This window comes from Alligator mississippiensis, chromosome 9 (genome assembly GCF_030867095.1).
Source record: "Alligator mississippiensis isolate rAllMis1 chromosome 9, rAllMis1, whole genome shotgun sequence".
NCBI classification, from domain to species: domain Eukaryota; kingdom Metazoa; phylum Chordata; order Crocodylia; family Alligatoridae; genus Alligator; species Alligator mississippiensis.
In genome coordinates this window covers 14,553,777-14,576,647 of record NC_081832.1, presented here as the reverse complement: position 1 = coordinate 14,576,647, position 22,871 = coordinate 14,553,777, and the positions used below count along the sequence as shown (strand labels likewise).

The following is a 22,871-nucleotide window of genomic DNA, read 5'->3' as shown; positions in this document are numbered from 1 at the left end:
TTAATGACACTATAATGGAACAAAATTAACTTTCCCTCTTAGGAATGTGGAGAGGTAGGAAATAGTCAAATACCACTCTTAATATTAGACTATTTTATATTATTTTAAATTATATTTCTCAGGAAGAGACCGAGCATCTCCCATTCCTATTAGAATCAGGGGACTTGCAGGCCTACATGGCCCTCTGACCCTGATATGGATATAACCTTGGGCAGCTGAACCTTCTAGGTTGCATTAATACACAGGCCCAAATTGCTTACTCTTAAACCCATTCTGCAATAAATCATTTGACACTGCAGCTATTCTGAACACTTTATTTGGCTCTAGCCAAAGTATGAGTGCATGCATTATTGCTGCATATTTGTAGTCAGATTTGTCATTCAAGAATCTCTGCAGAGAAAGCTGTCAGTCACCAAGGTTTATCAACTCACTGAAAGTGGCACAAACCAGTAGAAGTGTTTTTTTTTTAGACAATGCAAGAATCCTAAAAGTCAAGGGTGACTGGCAAATGAGCTTGGAACAAAATTTTTAAAATATAAATGCACTTGGTTTAGACTAGTGATGTTTGGGACAGTTTTCCATATTGCTGCTGATTGGTTTTTTTTATTCTCTTTTTTATAAGGAATTTCAGCACTAGTGTAATGAGGCAACAGCAATTTGGATAATATGTTATACCACTTGGATAATATGTACCATACATAATAAGCTACCTGGGTGCTGATGGCGGCATCTGATCCATCACTTTGAGGTTTTTAGCAGAGATTTCAACCCGTGGTCCCTAAGGAAACACAGAATTTATGTCGTTGGCAATATCAATAAAACATTTGAACCCTAAGGGAAAAATACTGTAACAGGAATATTTCTATTTGAGAACCCATTAACTACTTTTAGAAGCTCTGGAATCTACTGGGTATGTGCATTAGTCATCTGTGTTTATGCAAGATGAAAGCTGTCCCAAAGCACTTAACAAGCAATCCCGTAAGAGTTCGACAAAGTAATGTTGTACGATAACATCTTTACTGTATATACTGGATGTTAATAAATACATTATACAACCTACATTTTCAAGGGACAGTCTCATGTTTTAGATGTTTGTGCATGTAATTTGCAGAAGCATGTCTGCATATTCCATATGTTTTTTTTAACATCCATGCAAACACTTCAAATAATGTACATTCATGCATGCACTTCAAATAACCTAATGGCTGGCTACAAGATTCAAATCCTAGCACTTTTCTTCTGGCAAGTTTGCATGCAGTTGCTTGAATTTTAGTGTCTAGATGTGGGTCAAGATATGAACAAAACTCAGCTCCTCAAAGCAATGGATTGGTATTTTAACAAAGAGGCCAGAAGAATGAAAATGTGTGGCCTGCCAGGAATCCAGCTAAGAAAATGATCATACCAGGGGTCTAAGTACTCACTTGCTTTCTCATGATGTCTGTAGCCTGCATGATGCACTTGGGTAAAAGTCCATGGCTTCTAGCCAGGATGACTGCTTGTTCCAGGGACACATTCAATGTACTTCTGGACATGGGAGACAAGGGATGTTAAATTCACAAATCAGAGGCACCTGGTTAAAAATTATTTCTCTTGTAACAATCTTATCTTTTTTGTTTCTGATTTTTAACAAAAGTGCCTAATTAGTTAGTGCACGTGAACTTGGCAACTGCACAATTTTAATGTTTACTTTCTAGGTTTTCATTTGAAAACAACTGTATAAGCCAGTTCAGTCACCCACCTCTAGCCTTGCAACATCTAAGTCAAACTGCATTTCCTTCTGATCTCTGATGGAGCTATCACATAGTTATGTCTCATTTGTGGTTCTACATTGGCTCATGTCAACTATGAGCTAAACTGTTCCTCAATTGAGCCACTGGGGCCATTCAAAGAATGGTACTGTTAGTATCCACATTAATACTCCAAAATATTTTAAAACCCTTTATTTGACATGGATTAGCCTCTATTTTATGACTGAAAACCATATACATTCAAGATCCGTCACAGTACACAGCTCCTCAAAGTCACAACCTAACCTGAAATAGGAAATGCCAACGTCTTTTCATTCCTATTTGCAGTGGTTGCAGCGTTCTAATTCCTTGAAACTGGCTTAAATAGGCACCTTGCTGCCATATACAGGAAAACAAAGCTCTTACCACAACAATCCCAAAATCTCACCTCTGCATTCCTGTGCCACACATGGTAATCTGACATGCTCCAAGCCGATAGCAGAGCTCTGAGGATATAGGCAGCAGACCAGCTCCTGATATGTTACTGCTGGAATATCCTGGTTGGGTGGGTTTTGTGTTAATAAAAGACTTCATCAGTCTGCAAAGCTCATCCATTGCGTTAATGGGGCGAATAAGCTACACAAGAACAATAAACAAATGCATCAGTGGCATATTCACTTCTTTGCTTAAACAGTTATTTGGAAGGATATTTTCTCCCATGTCTAAAGATAATGTCTGAGATCTATAGCAGAGCCAGTACCATAGAGTAACAATTATTTACGTTGTACAAAAAAATGCACAAGCAGAAAATAAGTGTTGGGGCAGTTCACTGCAAGTGATCACAAAACATGATATAGTCTGTTTCTGCAGTAACTTGCTCCGACTGCTTTTTATTAAAATAATGCCTTTCCATCCCTTTGCTTCTCTATGTGCAAAAGATAAAAGAAAACCATGTGTCTGACAACACTTACTACTGAATTTATCTTTATTTGTTATTTTACTGTAGATGATAAAACATTCTCACATACAAATTAATTGTTTTTTCCTTTTCTGAATTCATCTTAGGCCTCATCTCTCTGAAGTTCAGTTTCAGGTTCAGTTTTCCAGAAATAAGCTTAAGCTGCTTGGGGCAGGAACTGATTTTTTGGGTATATATATGGGGGGGTTGCAGGGGGGAAGTTGTACTCTACCTATATAACAAACTCCCAGTCCATGGTTGGGCTACCCTATCATATAAATAGTAAAACTGAATAATACCTGGTCAATTTTCACTGCCGTAGTATTGGAATCAGTGGGCAGATTGGATCTCTCAAGGTAAAATGTCCTGCAGTTAGACATTAAGAATTGGATTATCTCATTTCAGGCACATATACATGCATCACTACCTACTGCATACTACATGCCATCTCTGATTGTCTCAGAAAGAGAACTGCTGTCAATAAAAATAATGTTTCTTATTGAGGCCCTGAATTACTTGTTTTTATAGCAACTGAGTTTAAACGCAACATTTTTAGCTCCAGTCAAAAATCTGAACTCCAATTAGATGGAAATTGCTTCTGGCACAGTCCAGTAATCCAGAAGGACTTTAAGCCTCCCTCCCCCCCCCCCCCCCCCCAAATAATTTAACGTTTCCAACCAAAAATGAAACCCCCTCCTACTTCATTTCTAAGAAGAAAAAAAATATAAAACAAAAAAAGAATATCTCTTTTGCCAAAAATCTCCTTTACACCAAAGACTCCCTGGGAGTATCTGCACGTGCTTATTAATGCGCAGCAATAAGCTCCAGAGCCAATTACTGTCAAGCGTGCATCTGTACATGCATCTGCCAGGTACGCATCTGCATGTGCACCCAGCATATTGAGCCAGGGTGGAAGAGCTCCGGCTGGCAGGGAGCCCTGGGGATCAGTCTGCCAACCTAAGGCTGCTCCTCCCAGTTCCACATGCTGCAGAGGGGCTGGCTAGGGCATGAGGGTGCTTCAGTGTGGGGCTAGCTGGCAGGCAGCCTCTGCAGTGAAGCACCCTCATGCACCAGCCAGTCCCTCCAGTGTATCTACAGGTACATAGCTGTGGAGTTTTTTACTTGTATTTGCAAGTACTTATATTTACAAGTACTATCCTGCTGCAGAGTAAAAAAATTAAACTAATTAGCTGCACAATAAATATCTTAACATCTACACATGCACCCCTATTAGGCTCGAGTAAATCAATTTACTCCACAGCAGGATAGTACTTGTAAATACAAATACAAATACTGTCCTAATTCAGAGTAAATTAGTTTACTTTAGCCTAATAGGGGTGCATGTATAGACACTGAGATGTTTACTGCACAGCTAATTAGTCTATCACAGTAAATATCTTGTGTAGACATGCCCACTATGTACTAGATATGGAAATACTGGCAAAGAAAAATGTAACTTAAAGGTTCTCAGTAAGCAGCACCCTTTTAGCTTTTTTTCCTGGGAAGGGAACATGAGATACCTGAGTTTACGGTAGTACTGTTGCACTTTTTCAAGTGAGGTGCCATTAACCTGTTGCTGAAGTTCTTCTACAGACAAGCCTCCTAGTTGTAAATGGCTCTCCAGGCTTTCAAGAGCTGCAAAAATAAAGGGTTTTTTTTTCCATTTTTTAGTGTTTTTGGTTTTGTTTTTCTATTTGGCTATTTGTCTTTCATTTCCTTCCTTAAGTATGTGGCTGTCAATTCACATTAGATACCAAGCTTGTAAAAAGGAAAACTAAATGCCTGTATGCCCAGTGAAAGGTGCGTCTTTTAATGAACCATTTTGCTATCCTAAAAGGTCAGGGCTCCTATGGTACCAGATCACTGTAATATCCTAGTAGTAACTCTCTGAAGGAGGTATCCTAGACTAGATGCTACAATGCGGATCAGTGAGTCCTGCAGAGGTCCCTTCTTTTACAGCCCAGATTCTATGAACCAACATAGCAGTATATGCACACATGCCTGTTTTAGCACTTTTGGTCTGTGGTGTAGGAATATGGGAATTTCCATGCTAAATTAGACAGGTCTCTTTAATCCAGCATCTCATCTGACAGTGACCTGGAGTTTCAGCGAGGCTCAAGAGAATCAACATCAGGCAGATGTGGGGAATAATCAGGTTCCTCTGCATGGCTCATGTTAATCGCTATATCCTATGAATTCCCCAAATATGTTAGAGCGATTTCTCCTCAGCATGACAATTTCCAACTAACTTCTTTATGTTGTCAGTTTTGCTACAGTGACAACTCTAGGGTCATTCCTAGAGGGTCATTCAATAAACCCCTGGATATGGAGTAACTAGCTGTATCTGCCATCACATCTGTCTTTATAAGGAGTCTCACAGGCACCTCTTGTAAAGAGCACTGCATGTAGCTTCAAGCTTCCCCCATTCTGAAACCGGGAAGGCAGTTTGGAGAAGTAGTAGCTGTCAAGATACAAGATAACCTTCAAGGCCTGCCGACTTCCTTCAATGTGGTAGAAGATGTGAGTATCTGGAGAAACAAAGATGGGATGGTTGTTGTGTTACCAAAACAAGAACAATACTTCAGTGTACCATTTAAGAGCATTTCACCATGGAACGTGAGAAAAATGACAAGGAAGTTACTGTTTTTTAGAGAAACAAAATATATTTAGAAATGACTGATGTGATAGTTATCAGTGCTGATTATTTTTTTCCTCTGGTGTGTCTGTCTCGCTATTAGATGGTAAACTCTTTGGAGCAGTTCTCAAATGGAGCAATTGTGGGATGATCTGCTATTCTGTACTTGCACAGCCCTTAGCCCTGTTCTTCATTGCTTCCTAGACATTATTGTAATAAACACAGATTTATAATTTTAAATCAATAGGTTCCATGACAGCCAGTGTTGGATGAGAAGGGGTGGGAAACACTTTGAATTCACTAAACTTGCTCTTACAATCACCATCAAATATCTGCCTGGGTCCTATTGTGATTAGTGACTAAAGTGTAACAGGAGTTACAGACTTCATCACGGTGCTTCCCACACTGCATGTACCTTCCAGCTAAATATACGAAAGGCCTTGGAGGAGGGGGTAATCAAATAAAGATGACAGGCTGAACATTGGAACAAAAGGGGAATTTCTTGGCCTCAGAGGTAAATCACTTTCAATACCGTCATGGAAACTGCCATAGGATCTTTGAAACCACTTTGGTTTTTCAGGTCTTATTTAACTAATTATGCACAGAAAATATGATGGTGCTTAATATGCAACTTTGGAAGGATTAAAAAAAACTAAGTAGATGCTGGTTTGATTTAAACCTGCAGTTATAGAGTCCACAAGGTCCAGAATGGATGCTTAACCAGACAGTACTTGACAAGAAATGCTTATCTAGCTGTCTGCTCTCAGTTTCCCTTGCATACGTGTAGTGTAAGGCCCAGCAGCAGGCAAGGGTCATGGCTGTGAAAATAAGCTCACCAGCAACATGCATTTCCCTTCTGCTACAGAAATGTAGAAATCTGAGTGACACATTGGGCTGAGGTCTTGAGCGCCTTCAGCTTTCATTACATTCAATGTAAGTTAAGGAAATGTAGCACATCATAGAAGACATGCAACAAATCCCAGGACTGAGCACTTCTCAGAGACTTAAAACTAGGCTGGAAACTAATCAGAAATGTAAGTAAGAAAGAAGAATTTCATAGCAACTTAAAATTCTCACTTGCTACAAGGCTTTCATCCAGCTGCTTGAAATAAAAGGCAACCTTGTCCAGCTCTGACAGGGTCACCTGGATGTCTTCCAGCATTGTGTGCTCCTCTTTCTGCAGAGAGGAGAAAGGGCTTATTTATTTCTATCTATGAAGCAGAGAAATACAGACATGAGAGGCATGAATATGGGATGGGTCAATGGATGGAGGATGAATTGTGAAGCCAGGCTTGGTGGAAGTGACAGAAGGCCGTTTTCACCTGACAACAGCATGAAGCCTGCTTTGGTTGCTTCCGCCCCAATCTCAGTGGATAGGGGTTCATCTCCTAGAAGCCCCAGAAATATCAGTCCTGCTCCTGCAGCCTCAGAAGAGAGCTAAGGACTGAACAGGTCCTGGAGACTGAACTGTATCCTACACCTGACTTTGGAAGCAGGCTTACTCCACAGCTCCCACTTGTTAAACCCAATTTCTCCCCCCAGTTTTACATTGCTTTTCAATTTATAATTATGAGTCTAGCTTGGTTGGTGGTATCAGTTGATGGCCTTTGCCTAAGAGTTTCCTACTCGTAGTAGGCAAGTGGATTGTATAAGACCTGCTCCTTCAGTGTGGTGCTTCCAGGTCAGGCTTGAAACGCACGGTCAGGGCAGGTGAAAAAGCTTTTCATGCCACTCCCTGAACCAAACCCAGGTTTGTGACTGCTCTCAGCAAATGCAGAAAAGCTCATATCTATACTTCGCCCTTAGCTGCTGGAACGGTGAGAACCACTTTTGGCTGCTGCTTGAAATGCATCTTCTGACCAGCAACCAGCAGAGGGCAACCCTCACACATTAGTAGTGCAGTCCGCAGTACACAGAGCAGCATTACTCCAGATACTAAAACCATCACTCAAGTATCTCTCTATGACTTTTCTGCACATTAAATTTCAGCAGTAAAATGTGCTCCCCTGGCCAGGCCAGCAGTCTAGTGTTGGTGTGGGGCCAGTGCCTGATGGGTGGCACACTAGGAGCAAGATGAAAGCAGGCACTTTGCAGGTGTTGGAGATGGTTCCTAATGTAGATAAAATAAGGGGCTCTGGCCAGGTGGTGAGTGGGAGGGAAGTGTAGTTGGCTCTGACAAAGACAAAAGAGGCAGAGCTAGGAAACCCAGGCACTTACCACTGTGGGGGACAGCAGGGACTGGTAGTTGAGCAAAACCCCAGTGGCTGCTATCTGCTCCAGCCACTTCTTGCTGGCATCCCTGCTGCTCTCCTCATACTCCCCATTGTTGTTGTATCTGTAGTTGAGAGCAGCCAGCAGCTGCTCAGAGAAAGTGCAAATTGCAGCCACGAGGGACTGGCAGAAAATGGCATCTCGTCGCAACTGCAGCGCCGTGTCTGCCAAGGAGAGAAGGGAAAGAGGCACAACGAAGTCAAGCGGATTTTGCCTTTCATGCACCGTTGAAGCCCACCTCCCCATCTGACATTTGGCTTGTGCTGTAACCTGGCATCGATTTGATGGAGAACTTCCTTCTGTTGTCTAAGGGGCACAGGGTGCATGTGTGCTTTAAGGATTTCCCTCTCCCCTAAATCCTTGTCAACACCCACAGTCCCTGCACTCCCTTGCCCCTCCTTACTTTAATGATTTTTCTCAAAACAGTGCTCAAGAAGAAGAGGAGGTGGCATCTCTACTTCCATCCTTGGCCTTTAGTGATTCCACTGCTCTAACCCATCTGCCTTTAAACCTTCCTCTTTGCTCAGGGCATTAAATGGCATCATGTGGTTCATATTTCCCTGGGCGAATCTCAACAGTGTTAACTCTCTGCTTCCACTCAGCCTGCCCGTGAGTCATCCACTGGCTAAATAAATCCTGTCATGCTTAAGGGGATTGTAGCAAAGAGTGGCACATGAATAAATGAAGAGCTATTTTCAGGCACTCCCTGGTTTCTCTAGTATTCACTAGGGCTTCTCTTGTTCCCCCAGGAGTGTTTTTTGGAGAAAGCAGCCAAGTATTTCACACAGAGGCTTTGAAGATACAGATGATTTTTATAATGAAGCAGGAAAGGAACTAAGACAGAAAAGACTCAGGGCTGTATCTGTAGACCAAGGCAAATCCTCCATGCACTATTGATGGTAAAGCAAAGAAAGTTTAAAGTTATTCTAAAGGCAAGAGAACCCTTCAGTGAAGTAAGGCCAGTATAGCCAGTGTTGCCACCTGCTCCTCCTCATAGGGGGCTTGAAAATGCTGTCCAAGAGAGGTGTAGTCAGAGACCTAAGGAATCGGGGTTCACAAAAGCAGACTTTGTGGGTGCCCTACCTAACACCATGGGCTAGTTTAAATTAACGTAAACTAAATCATGACTCTGGGACATGGGAAAGAAGTGTAAAGCCACGTCTGCTTCAGTCTGTGGAGCTGAGAATCAAGGCCCAAATTATCAGCCTAAAACCTTTAAAAATAATCCAGCAAATGTTTCAGCTTGTTGTTTGTTACTTAATACATCTTCTATAGACCCAGATAAACCAAACGTATGCTTAAATGTAGAAACCAAGTAACTGCACAAGTAAAATGGGAAGTCAATCACCTGAAAATATGTCAACCGCTTGCTTTTTTTTGGCTAACACAGAGACTGGGCCTGTAATGTACTTAGATTCTAGCTTCAAATTTAGGGTCTTAACCTGTTTCCCTGAAATAACACCGTTCCCCTTTGCTCATTGGCTTCAATGATAAGCCCATGTGGCTGTTGTTTGCACTGTAGAGATTTACGTGAGTTGGTTAAAAAGCAAAGTGCACCCTAAAAAGCAGAGCAAACCCCTTACTCAAGGTCTGCTCAGGCTGTTGAGAAAGCATGGTAAATTTGAAAGTAAACTGCAATAGCTTCTCATTTTTGCTGCCTCTCCCCACCACATTCAGAAGCAGCAGAGGTCACCTGGACTGAGGCTTACGAAAGAGGAAGATGACGAAAGGACAAAAGAAACGGTGCTCAAGTGACATTAACAACTGAGCAGGTGACACCAGAGTGACCTATGCCAAGTCAAACCAAAACTAAGCTATGACATTATTGAGATATAAAGGACTGCCCAGAATGAGTTCAAGGGACGACACAATGTCATCAGCAAGCCAGCTACACTCGATATGCAAAGATAACAATAGCTGGGTGATGGAAAAACTTAAATGCATGTGTGGGTACAGACCTGCCAGCTCAGGACATCAGTAATGCTGACAACATTTTGCACAATGCACTAAATCAAAGGCCCTTACCTGTGCATTTTAGCAAGGCCAGAAGCAGTTGATTCTTTCCATCTAGAAAAGTAAAGACAAGAAAAGCCCAAATAAAAACAGTACCAAGCCCAAATAAAAACAATATGATTTGCACCCAACTAACAGCACCCCATTCCTGTTTAGCACAGACCATAATCTGCAGTCACACAGATGTTTGATACAACAGGAAGTGAAGCATAAATCAAGCCCTGTAATAGGTTAAATGCTACACCAGCTACCAGGAATTCCTGGGGAAAAATTTGTACATGTGGAGGAATACTTATGAAAATGACTCTGACCAGGGCCTTTAATTTGAGAGTTAGATCTGTTCAGACTCAATCAGCCTATTTCAATTCTACCAGTGTTTTAGTCTGAAGCAATGGTCGCAATGGTTCAGATATTACAACAGCTAATTAAATCCACCACCTTCACTCCATTCATTTCAGGTTCTGCCTCTCCCTCACTTTCATTTGCTTTAAATGTTTTTAAAGAAGACCGAGGCAAGCTGGTCAGCCTGACAGCATTCTGTCCAGACAGACTAACAAAGCAGAGTACAAGAGGCAGAACAAGTTCCTTCTGATCATGCAATCCAAAGTAGTGGTGCTGCAACATCTCATCACTGAAAAGACTACAGAACCTACCAACCACCTGCTCTCCTCACTCCCCCCTCAAGTCCCAGTAACCAAGAGGTGATTTTTCAAATAACCTCATTAGACTTATGTGACAAAAGGAGGTTTACCCTTTTAACCCTGAAACTGAGGGTCCAGTTTCTCTCCCCGCCCATTCTCCCATTTCACAGACCTTCCACGTGTTTTTGTATAGTTTCGACAAGGTTCTTGATGCACTGTGGAAGGTTCCAGGGATCTTCTTGGATGCTGACTTGGATATTATTCCGACACTTCATTGTTGTTTCTTCCTTTTGTTTAAATTCTGTAACAAAACAGAGTCTAGGTCCAGCAGTGGAAAATGCTACAAAGCTCAGAGTTGCACATTAGCTATGTTACCTGCATACAGGTTCAATCAACTGGATACAAATATAATATATAACCCCCACCAGCGAGGGAGGTAAATGACTAATTCCTATAGCCATATAACAAGCAGTCCCAGCTGATTATATGCTAAGTACCATGCTCCAAGTGGTATGCACACAGTTCATATGCACAATACATGGGAAGTGTGTGCTAAGTTCCTTCTGCAGCATGTTACAATTGTATCTTGAGAACGAAAGTTGCAGTGCATTCCTTTTTGTAATCTCTGTTTTTTTATAATGGGTAGCCAGATACATCTGTGTCCCTTATGTCCTCTTTTGGATGGAAGTAGACCAACACTGTAATGCTGACTGTCACAGTCCCTTGCAGCTTCATGGAAGTTATGAGCTACTTTGCCAGATAGAAGCCTAACTTTTAACTGAAGAGGATGAGTTCTATTGCTCGTGATGCAGTTATTCAATTTATCAGAACTGCCTGAACTCAGTGATAAAACATATGCCTACACACATACATTGGCGATGCGTAGGGGGTGCATGCAGGTGCACGTGCCCCCCCTCCGATTGGTGGTGCACCCCCTGAGAGAAGCGCTGCTGATGGCATCTGCAGGCAGTCACCGCTCGCCACCTTCCCCATGCTCACCACCGACGGTGTCTGCAGGTGGTTGCTGACCACTGGTTGGCAATTGCCACCCCCCTAGCCACCTCCCCCCACCATGGCCGTCTGCAGGAGTTCCCCACTCGCCACTGCCACTGCCCCCTCAGCCTCCGGGGACATGTCGTTCATGCACACATACATATATGGCACGTCTACCTGCATACATACATTGGCAGTGCACCATGGCGGTGTATACTACATGGGACGCTACTGCACAGTCGTTTCTGTGCGTTTGTTTAGTACTTATATTAGCAAGTACTAAATAAATGCACAGTGACCAAAGTTACTGCACAGTAGTGCTGTAAAACGTCTTTTAGGTGACACTACTGCACAGTAGCCTAATACTACTGTGTAGCAGTGTATTAGCACTGTCTGTACTGTGATTGTCTTTGTAAGAGATGAGTGTTTTAAATTTAAACAAACAAACTTAATACTATAAGAAAAATTATGCAGGGTGGCCGCCTTTTCCTCACTGCATTCAAAGAGTGTGTGCAAGGCCAAACAGGTTTCTACATTTGTTAAGTGTAACATGAACACAGCTTTTCCAAACACTTCCCAAGCCTTCCCAAAAAACATCTGTTGTCTCTGAAAAAGTGACATCTGCTGCTTCTAATATGGCTGATGTTTTTTGGGAGGAAAAGCAAAACCAAATAACACCACAGCACCTGAAGTGCAGAAAAGATCATAAAAGTTTTCAAGTTTCAAGAGGGGAAGGAAGGACAGCAAAACTTCAGGACATAATAAAGTTCTATCTCAGAAGGGAAGAAACTGCATCCAGGGCCCTAAACCCTTAAGACCAAAGTCCCATCTTCCTCTTTTAGAACAAGAAACACAGTATTGTTTGCTTGCTCACCATGAAATCCAGTTACTCAGGTGTCTAAATGAGCATCTGTGTCATTTGAGGATGAGTTTATGCTGGCAACTACCCATCCCTTGAAAGAAGCAGAGTAATTCCTTAAGCAGGCTCATGCAGGCCTTGTTGGTACCACTTGTAGGTTCCAGTAACTGATACTGTATCAGCTTGGCAGAATGCCCCTTTCCTGTGAGCCTGACCCATCCCTATTTCATGTCTTCTAAGATGTACACCTCTGTACTGCATCATACAGAGGAGTTGGGGCACTTAACAAAATCTCTGGGCCATTCAGAAAAGCATGTTGCAGGGAAGTGCTGCACTCTGCCCAATGTGAAAATGATCAGTGAACAGTAAATCACACCAATGGTCACCCATGTTTGTGTCCCATTATTGTGACATCTAACTCACTAAAATATGGACTAAATTAGTCCCATTATTATAACTATGTATAAAGTTTTGGTAACTGTGCAAGTAACTTGTGTGCTGATTTGCTGCTTGCAGTTGCACATGCTGACGTCTGAACTTCTGTCCCAAAAAGATAAGATTTCTCTGTGTCCTGGGAAATTACAATACTCAATATAGCCAACCCTGTTTTGTTTACCTTGCAAATTGTGATCCATTGGAAAGTGCTTGGTTTCTTCAAAGGCCTTTGTTATCACTGGTCCTTTGAGGAGTGCATTGATAGCATCAACCTGCAGTAGGAATTTTTGGTTGGTCAGTGCCACTTACAGAAGAGTTTTTGCACAGGTCATTCATGGAAAAGTGCCGAAGCAGTAACATTTGCTGTATTTTTTAAACTAACTTAGAATAATTGAGCTGGATGCTTCCACACTATTGTCCATATCTGCTAATCTTAATGGAATCTTACCCATAGCAAATAACATTAAACTATCCAACTCTTCCCAGCTGCCTGATAGTACATATGGGTTAGGCAACATGCGCAGAAGAGTAATAATCTAGTGCTGGACTAGAGACTAAGGGGGATAAAAAAAACCAAAGGGGTTAAACAATATAATTCAATTTATAAATTTCATAAAGACATGCCTTGGTTACATTCTTTTCCAAAGTTCCATACATGAGGTCCATTTTGATCATTCTTATTAGAAAAAATATTGCTTTTTTGTCATTTTTCCCAAACCTTTTGTGATGATTCTGAAACTGCAGGACAACCCTGTCTCAATCACAAGGTGACCTGAATGTTGGTTGAGATAAAACTGCTTTCTCAAACTCTCCCATACACAGTTCTCCATATCTTATTCCACATCCTTGACAGATTGGTTTCCTCCAAAATTTGGTGTCTCAGTCTCAGATAGCTAATAGCTAGCACATGTACCTGGTTAAAAAGATGTTCCAGGCAACCATGCAGCTTGTCCTGTTTGTCTGAAGGAATCCTCATGTCATTGGGAAGCTCATCACCTAATTAAAAGAAAGACAGATGGTTTCTATAAATCATGTAACAGCTTCAGACTTCTCGCATTTTTGTGATGTGGTTACAGCCAGACCAAAAAAGGGGGGAAATCCCTTGTGACATGAGTTTAACTGTAAAGAATAGTAGTCGTCACTGTGGTCGTTCTGTTCCAGTAACAGAGCAGCGAAACAGCTCCGGTCCATAGACCATAATAATTGTGACCTTTAGGACGTGCAAGTAACCTGTTTGCAAAGAGCCTCTAGCTTATTTTCTCCGCCACACCCCATGATTTCAGTGGTACACTGAGAAAATGACAGATCTCTCGCTCTTTCATTATCGTGGGATTTAGTTTGGTGCTTTGACAAAACCATTTTTCCAGCAGCGCATCCAAGAAAGCACAACCAGCAGAGCCACACCGATGCACGGCCTTATGTGTTCTCTGATATTGGAGAGCCTCTTATATATGTATATATACATATAATATATATGTGCCTCCGGCACACACTCACCTGATCCCATCTCATCGCTGCCGAGGTAAGAGCTGTTGCTCCGTACGCTGGTGTAGGACAGCACCGAGTCCCGATTACTGTTACACTCACTGGAAAGAGAAGGAAATTGCCTCATAAACTGGCCTTACCCTGGGCATTTACTCAGGTTTTTTTCCAAAATCTACTCCACATACCCTAAGAAAAAATCCTTTAGTCATTTAATAGGGATGTTAATATTAATACTCAAGTAAGGGCTGAATAAATAATTCAGTCCCAAGGATCTTGGTGAAGCTTTGATTTGTGAGCAAGTACATTACAAAGAAGGAAGACTGATTTGCCCGCTGGGTTTCTCGTTACACTCAGGGCACAGGGGGTCCACTACAGATGCTCCAGGAATGTGGTAAAGGAGACGCTACCATATAATGATTAAATCTCCCTGATCCTGATGGAAACGACCCAGATCTCAGTCATCCTTCCCTAGTGTAAGCTAATGCTACAGAGGCACAGCTGTTAAGGTTGGATAAGAAGAGTGTAGGTACATTATATAGGTGGAAAAGCGGGCATTGTGGAACTTTATGCTGTCATGCTACTTTCCTGCCCACCCATTTCTACACCTTCCGTCTCCTCACTGTGTCTCTAAGCTGAATAAAAATACTGCAAACCTAACCAGAAGGCTTCTGTTATTTTGCTAGTCTAAGAATGAAAATAGTCACCCTATCCCACTAAAGGCATCAGCAAAGTGTTGAGTAGCACGCTACACCTCTAGAAGTTCTCCATTAAAATCTAAAGGGTGATAGCAATACATAGAGCATCACTACTGCAACACGAATCTCTACAAACCCTTACAGGAAAAACTCTGTGTCAGATCTGTGGCTTCTAACTGTCAGTGAGAGAGGAATATAACTAATGCAAACAAGGTATTTTCTTATCTGTAATGTTCTCATTCTTATAGCTGCTCAGTATCCATTTTGTGGATCAGAAACTATCAAAATATGTTTGATTTCCCCCTTGAGTAACTATTAGATCAATTACGTGTACTTTAATTGTCTGCTTCTGTCTTGTAAAGATAGGACACAATAATCTTTTTCATCTTACATTTCTGTTTAAAATTTTGGAGCAAATGACAGCCCAACAGAGACTTTGCCTTTGATCTCACTACATTCCCCAGAACAGATTAGGTTCAATTACAGAATCCTTTTAAACAAAACAGAGTGCAATAGTGGACTTTCTATTAAACGAAGAAGAAAATTCTTTGTATTGCATTAATATAGTGCCAAGGCACCTAGACAAGTTTTCATTTTAGGATGGACAAATGCCTATTAGTGACAAAGCTAAACACACCAAAGTCACCCTACCTGGCACCTAGACCTGGGTGTGACCTAAGAGAAAGCATTTTTCTCTGCATGTTAAAAATAAAGGAAAACAGTTGCAGAAGAAATATGAATATGAATGCTTCTGAATCAGACTTTAGAGTTGATGACATCAGTGTTTTCAAATAAGAAAGGAAAAAGAAAATGGCACTTAAAATCAAATTGTTATGGTCTATTTTTATCATGAATACATGAACACAGCCAACATAGCCTGAGGTTTTCACGTAAATGTGAACATTTGCCAGTTTTTTTAAAGTTTTGCGGTATTTGTTTAATAAATTGTCAGCAGTCAAGGATGGTATCAGATTCATGCAACATTTTCCATTACTGATGATGCAGTGAGCTTATTTACAAGCCATCTACATGCTGAAAATGTACCACAGCACATAAAGTATGACGAGATCACACGGGCTAGCATGAGTGACTGGTGCCTCCTGAATCTGGGGGGGCACCCGCAGAACCCGTCAACGGCGGCAGCCCGGGGGGGAGGGGGCACCAGCTCTACCGACAGCATGAGTGTCAGCCGTCAAGGAGGACACCGGCCCCTTCAGGGGAGGCACGTGCACCCCTACCAGTCGCCTATGTGGGCTAGTGAAGAATTCCAGATGCTCATCAAAAAAAAGTGTTTTATCAAATACAGTCAGGTCTTTTGCAGTCTAGAGTCAATGCTCAGGTATAGCCAAAGAAATCTGGAAAAATGACTGGCTTCATTAGAAGACTTGCAATATCAGAATTTAGATCTTTGCTCCAGAATCAGGAGCAACCAAACAGGACCTAGCTCTCACTTGGGGCCATCCATGGTCAGCCCCTGCTCCTGAGGGATTATTCCAACCCAAAACATTCAAACATGGGTTCTGATTCTTCACTGCTTTGCAACTTGGGTTTACACAGTCCAGACAGAGTGCAGAAACAGCAGTGCCAGCTGCAAAGCGGTAGGGAATCAGACCTGTAACGTGGAAGCTTCTGTGATGTGTGCTTAATTACTCTAATCATTGTAACTCTCTCTAGAGAAATTGTCTTTGTTCCTTTGTGGAGGACCAAGCCCACAAATGCACATTCTTCTCCATTAGAAAATGAAAGGGGCAACTTGTTTCATCTCTTCTCGGGCCTGCTTTTAATATGTCCTCTCCCATCAACAACGTTTTGTGGAGTGTGAGATTTCAGCAGCAAATATTCCAGGAGAAGCAGCAAGTCAGTCATGTCTCAAAAACACAATTTTGAGACACCTGAATAAATATTTGGGTTTGTGGTTTCAAAGACCCATTAAAATAAAAGGCTGGATGTCCATTTCTGTTTCTCAATATTCTAGGCTTCTGGGAAAATTGTTCACAGACTTGAATGGAAAAATCCTCATACAATAGCAGCTATTATAAGATCAAGCTGTCTGCAAACTGCTGAGCTTCTGTGGTTCACAGTTACATGGCATAGGAGGAGAAAGAGTCACACTAGACTTATTGATGCACAAAGAGAATTTAATTTTCTAAAAGTCTTGGTTTTGCGGGGTTGTTATGGGGAAGGAATTGTTGCTCTGCTTTATCTCCACGGTAATAAATGCCATGAGATTTACAGCTGGATGTCTGCTTAATAAAGAGCTTTATTTTTACTACAAAATAAAGGACCAGCTTGGAAATAATGTTTTTATACATCATAAAATCCAAGCCCAGAAAAGCCAGCTCTAATCTGGAGCTGGGTTTACAGCTGGGCAAGGATTTTCAAAGGACACATGGGGGTTTGGTGCCTAACTTCTTCAGTTTGCACTGAAAATCCCGTTTGTGGTGGGCACTGCTGTGTTCCTCAAGAGGTGGGCAGCAGCACTAGCAATTATACCGGGCTGTGTGCCTGAGACCAGAAGCTAGTCCAGAGTGCTAGCACAAAGAAAATTCACCTTCTTTTAGCCTCTCCTGAAAATTTCAACTAAAACTTCCAAGAGTGGCCAGAGGCTACACAGGACCCCGTACAAGAAGTAATATTAGAGCCACTGTATCTCCCCAAGATCATGAGAAACGCACCACTTTAAGACCTGCTTCCATTAAGGACCTCTGCAGGGTCTGCTGGAGCCCATGATAATAGGTCACCTGCTACACTACAGCTTGAAGTGCACATGCAAACCCCAGCTGGTTAGCACTGGAAATCTAGCAAAGTCTTGTTGGAAGATCATATATGTTAGTGGAGGATCATATGTTATGGTATCATTTAACACACCACACTTACAAGGGTATGGTCTTATAATGTTTCCAGGAAAACAAACTCCCCCTGCCAGAATCATCCTTGGTGTAATTCCGCCAATGTGAACAAAGACACCAAGGGTAAATCTCTACCTCAGTGTTTGCCATGGAGAGTCGCATGGCAGTTGATCAGCCCATGGTGCGTAACCACCCAGAGAGTGGTTATCCTTTCAGCAGAGCATCACATGCATATTTACATCAAGACCTACAATCCAGTACATGCCTTTCCTTTTCTTCTTTTCTGATGTATTGGATGGGACCTAAAACCACAAAGCCCAGCACAGCTTCATTGCAATCCTCCTGGTGAGCTCTTCTGAGAATAGGCACCACATTAAAACACTCTACCCTGGAAACCTCAGACTGATGCCTGCCTATTTCAGTCATACAAGAGAGAACCACTGGTGTAATTACTACCAAAGTCTAATCTTATTTTCTGTGGACAATGCATCTGAGGTGATAACTCTGATTCAGATACAAAAACTGCTAGTGGATCTAAGAAACAGGCTAGTTTGCCTGAAACCTGGGGTGAATTCCTCCAGCCCATGCTCTGTCTGCTGCACTGGAGAACAGAGAGCTCTTCTTTGTGACCTTACATGACTATCTGATCTTTGGACCTCGCTGTAAATGGATCCTGTGATAGCCTGTGACACGTGAACCATGTCAAATTGTTGAAGTTGTGAATCCTGTAGTGGATACACTTAAATGCAAACCATATGAGCAGCAATTTGGGTTCATTTCTATAGTCGCTTACATCCAAAAGAGTCTGTCACAGGCTTCTCAGAGAACAGATTGAGATCTTGAGTATACAGGACTAGAGCCATTAATTACTGGATACATTTAATAAGCTCAAAATGACTTCACAGGAGTTTTGCCTGTATAAAGAGTCAAGCTTTTAGAATGCAGCCCAATGTTTGTACAGGGCTTTTAGAGGATAAGCTAAATAAATGTATACTTTCTAATGCTCAGCATTTGATTTCAACAGCATTCATCTATGGATCAATACCTGATTTTTCTATTACTGACCCAGCCTCAAAGAGTGAGCCCCAATACCTAAATTAATATCTTAAAAATACTGTGCGAGTGGGGAAACCTATATATTTTCAAACCTACCTGTAGGAGTCTCTGAAACTCATTGTGTCGTGTCCGGAGTCTTCTTGATCCTCCTCGGAAACTTTGAAACAAACCTTCTTAATGCCACCATGCTCAGCTTTGTCAGTGTCACTCTCTTCTGCCCCCAGAGAAGGTGGCGATGTCTCATCAGTGGATGGAGGTTCACATCCACTAGTTTCTGTAGGTTCTGTTATGGAGGACAAAAGCCTGAAAGGTAAAATGCATCACTCAGTGTTGGGGTAAATGACTGAATCATGCATCCATTACTGTGATCTCAACCTAACCACATCTAAAATCAAAAGCAACATTCTATGATTTGAGCTGTATGTAAACTGAAGCTATGTGAAGTCAGCAAGTTTGATTTACAGGAGTTCATGAACATCTTTTTGGGTTCTGAGTCATGTGATTTCACAATAGCTAATTTTTGTATTTATACAAATCCTTTGATGCAATGTTTCACTTAGCTAAAAATGACCATGTCCTTATTGAGGCAGGGTAAAAAAAGCACAAAGTTGTCCATAACTCACTGAAAAAACCCCCCAAAATTACCCACGTTTACCAATCTACAGAATCAAGTTAGAGCTACTTTCCTTATTAAGCTTTCATTTTGAAAGTTTTCTATTACTTCAGATAAGACCTTTCTCTAATGCAGTGATTTGATGAAAAATTAGCAACACGAGTCTGTAGCTCATAAATGGAATAGGAATCCTTCTAGTCTGATGCAAAATATAGAGATGCTGGGCACATGTAAAAGTGAAATTATTTGCTGAAATAAATTCTCCCATAGAAATAGTCTGCCTGCCACCAAGACTAAATGAAATATCCCCTTGTCTGCATCCGTTCCCTAACTAACACATGGTGTTTTCATTAGACACTAACTGGCACTCCAAAAGCTACAGGGTATATATCATAAATCTGCCTGTCACTGGCCGAAAGAGGGTGGTTTTTAGTCCCTATTTACTAACTTGTTGAGGAGATTTTGTTCTGCTGATACTGGCTTGACTCTTGCAGATTTTTGCAAATGCCCTGTCTGCCAAGCTGTGATCATATTTATAGAGACTTCTTTCACTTGCCATACTAGCCTGACTCCAGCGGTTAAAACCCAGACAAATAGGGATGGAAGGCAAAGACTGAGCCCCTGCTGTTGTTCATCTGGGAATCAGAAAACATCTCCTGCTACCCAAGCAGGGTGGGTTTCATCACAGTGCATAGCATCACACATAGTCGGGAGCTAAATTCACACAGCTGACACATAAGCCTTGGCCTGTGTCATTGATTTCACTGCTTAGCATATCCCACCATCTTTATACTGAGCTAATGCCAGCCTCACTATTTCTTCCACTTTTCTACCTATGCTTTCATCACTGTGCCTTACCTATCCTAAAGGGCCTTTTAATCCCAACTGGCCCAGCCAAAATCTCAGGGAAAGGGATTTTCTTTATATAGCTCCAAGCTTGTTGCTGGAACTTAATATATAATAGGAATCTGAACCAAGATAGGCAAACTTTGGCTCTCACTGGGCGCATCTACACAAGACACTATGGCACAGTACCAACAACAGTAATAACGGCGCAGTCCACCGCACGTGTAGATGCGACCACTGACTTCTATTCAGTGGGTGGAAAGAATGGCTATACTCTCTCATTACACAGGTGGAGCTGACAAGCGTTTAAGGGATGGTTCAGCACATGAGCAGGTCTGGCCTTTTCCACCCTGAGAGGCAGTGTAGGGAGCATATATATGTCTATATAGAGTGTTTCACAATGTGTGCTGAAAACGCACGATATTTTCAGATGTTTCATGCTCCAATTTTTCAGGAGGATGCCTCCCTTCTTTAGGGAGCGCTCTCTGAAACACACACACACAGGTTTCCTTACTCACTTATTTATCTGAAAAACATATTGCTTCATCTCCTTCACTGCAATGTCCAGTTTGTTAAAAAGCTGCAGGTAAGCGTCTTGTATCTCCCGGTCTTCTTGTTTCAGCAGAAAGCTGAGTCCCCGTTCCTCCTGGCTTGCTCCCCCATTCTGTTGGCCAAAACCACCATCATATTGTCCATGGGGGTTGACATAGTCATCTTCTGGGATGAGACATCTCCACGATGGTGCAGCCATGGTGGTGATGCAGTGTTGAGTATATAAGACTGGATTTAAGGTACCTACTGAACATTGAAGGAACTAGTTAGTAGGGCTCTGAAATGCTGAACCCTTTCCCAGTACTGATGATTTTCACTCAAAGGAAGTTCCTGAGGAATATAATAGGAAGTAAAGCAATAGGCTCACACAGAAATTTCTGTATAATACTCTACTGTTAGAGTATTATAGAGTGCCATAATACCCTACAAGTGTATAGCTTTTAATAAGAGAAAGTGGTCTTCCCTATGGGACTTCTTTAACTTCTTAGAAATTCTATAGCGAACATACTTAGCTTTTTGAAGTAACTACAGTTCAGGAGAAATTATGTAACTAATAATGGCCCATCCACATCTGTGTGGCCATAATTTTAGCTTTGGCTCTTTCTACTTCTTTCCCAGACCTGAAGAAGGCTATTTTGTGCCTGACAGCTTCTAACATCTCTCTCAACTAAAAGATGTTACAAAAGAAATCTCACTTTTTATCACAAAACATTTTGTACATGCTAATGAATTCAGAAGCACAGCAAAACCGGTACTACTGAATGTTATTATTCTGGCTTTATGGAAACCAATGAGAGAGAGAATAACTATCATTTTTGTGAGGAAAAGTGAAGAATATTTTCATCTGGAAAGTCTGGCAAGAAGAATGCCAAGAGCAGAACTGGAATGTGACTCTGTTTTTGGGAATAATTCTGCCAGCTCTCATGAAAAGTGCTGCAAAATCTCACACAGCTGCAAATGGACATGGTATTTCTTGACCCCATTTGAAGAAGGTCACCCAGCCTTCCTTAAATTGGACAAATTAGGTTTGCAGAGATCTGTCACAAGCTCTTCTGCATGCTCCTTTTGCTGGGCAATGATAGTGTCCAAAGTGCGTTCGGTGAGATTATAATCATGAAATACTGCAACACAAATAGTTGCCTTTCTGGGCAAATACCATGTAGCAGCCGTATGTTAAAAGAGGACTATTCCAATAGCAAAGAACCTCCTGGCACCAATGTGTAGGATTACTCTATGCATAAAATTACCTCTGAAGTTACTTTAGTAGTAACTCTACAATACTATAATCATATTGGCTATTTAAGATTTCCTGACCATTCTGATTATGGTTCATCTGTACAGTGTAGCACCACTTAGCCTCATTGCTTTTCTTGAAGTCAGTAAGTCAAGTCTTCTAAATAGAAACAACACCCTAAGGATTTAGTTGCCATGTGATTAATCCTGCTGTTTGCCTGTTAAAAACACTTTGACCTAGGACCCCACTATGTGCCTGACACATTCTATTATTTAACACTAATCACACAGCCTGCATGTCATTTTACTGTGCACATTCTGCAGGAAAAAACATTTGTATCGCCAAGGTTGCTTGTCTTTGGGTCTGGACTCAAACTGAGAAGTAGGAAGGACAACTCATCTTTCATTAGATAACATCAGTGAGGCTCTAGGAGTTAATTAGCACCTTGTTCTGGATCAAGACCAATTATAGAGGGCTTCCGTCCAATGCGAATGCTGAACGACCTTCCTGCTGAGGTAGTGTTTTTGGGGTATGACACCTCCATGAGGTTAATGTGGCAGTTGGTAGGGCAGAAGTCCATGCTGCTGAGGGGATGGGGCTTCATGATGGCTTGCTTGAAGGCTGGGCTCACCTTTGTTTTCAGTTCATCTGCAAACTGGGGAATTGAGAAAGCCTGCATGATTCGATTTGCAAAAAATGATGGTTCAGCATAGATGCTTGCTTTCCCCAGACAGCCCCACTTTGCAACAGTCCTTTAAGCTCTGCCATCCCTGATGTAGCTATTTGAAAATGAGCACTAAAGAGATATGTAGAATTGTTTTAAAGTCTTTAGTGCCAAATTTTCAAACAATTCAGGTAACCAGACAGAAAGGAGGCTTAGCTTCTGTATATAATTCCTGTAACTGGGCAATCAAATGAGCTTCTGTATATAATTCCTGTAACTGGGCAATCAAATGAGGCCCATGACAGCTCTCGGCTGTCTCGGCTACTCATTTCCATAGGCTGGCAT

The 22,871-nt window shown here is 41.7% G+C and overlaps 1 protein-coding gene across 2 annotated transcripts in view; it reads right to left on the bottom strand.

The window, feature by feature from the left end:
- The window catches only part of PREX1 (phosphatidylinositol-3,4,5-trisphosphate dependent Rac exchange factor 1), a 229,901-nt gene that overhangs the window by 7,885 nt on the left and 199,145 nt on the right, over nt 1-22,871 (bottom strand). The window contains exons 24-39 of one of the 2 annotated variants that reach the window (XM_019484535.2): nt 22,307-22,517; nt 20,595-20,874; nt 18,714-18,920; nt 14,030-14,118; nt 13,446-13,528; nt 12,714-12,804; nt 10,418-10,546; nt 9,617-9,658; nt 7,538-7,755; nt 6,398-6,497; nt 5,070-5,213; nt 4,206-4,320; nt 2,985-3,051; nt 2,176-2,363; nt 1,422-1,524; nt 711-778 (exon numbers count right to left, since the gene is read on the bottom strand). In XM_019484535.2, coding sequence (XP_019340080.1) covers nt 711-778; nt 1,422-1,524; nt 2,176-2,363; nt 2,985-3,051; nt 4,206-4,320; nt 5,070-5,213; nt 6,398-6,497; nt 7,538-7,755; nt 9,617-9,658; nt 10,418-10,546; nt 12,714-12,804; nt 13,446-13,528; nt 14,030-14,118; nt 18,714-18,920; nt 20,595-20,874; nt 22,307-22,517 — 2,135 coding nt within the window. The remainder of the gene's footprint in view (nt 1-710; nt 779-1,421; nt 1,525-2,175; nt 2,364-2,984; nt 3,052-4,205; nt 4,321-5,069; nt 5,214-6,397; nt 6,498-7,537; nt 7,756-9,616; nt 9,659-10,417; nt 10,547-12,713; nt 12,805-13,445; nt 13,529-14,029; nt 14,119-18,713; nt 18,921-20,594; nt 20,875-22,306; nt 22,518-22,871) is intronic. The other variant, XM_014609519.3, reaches the window with a different exon arrangement.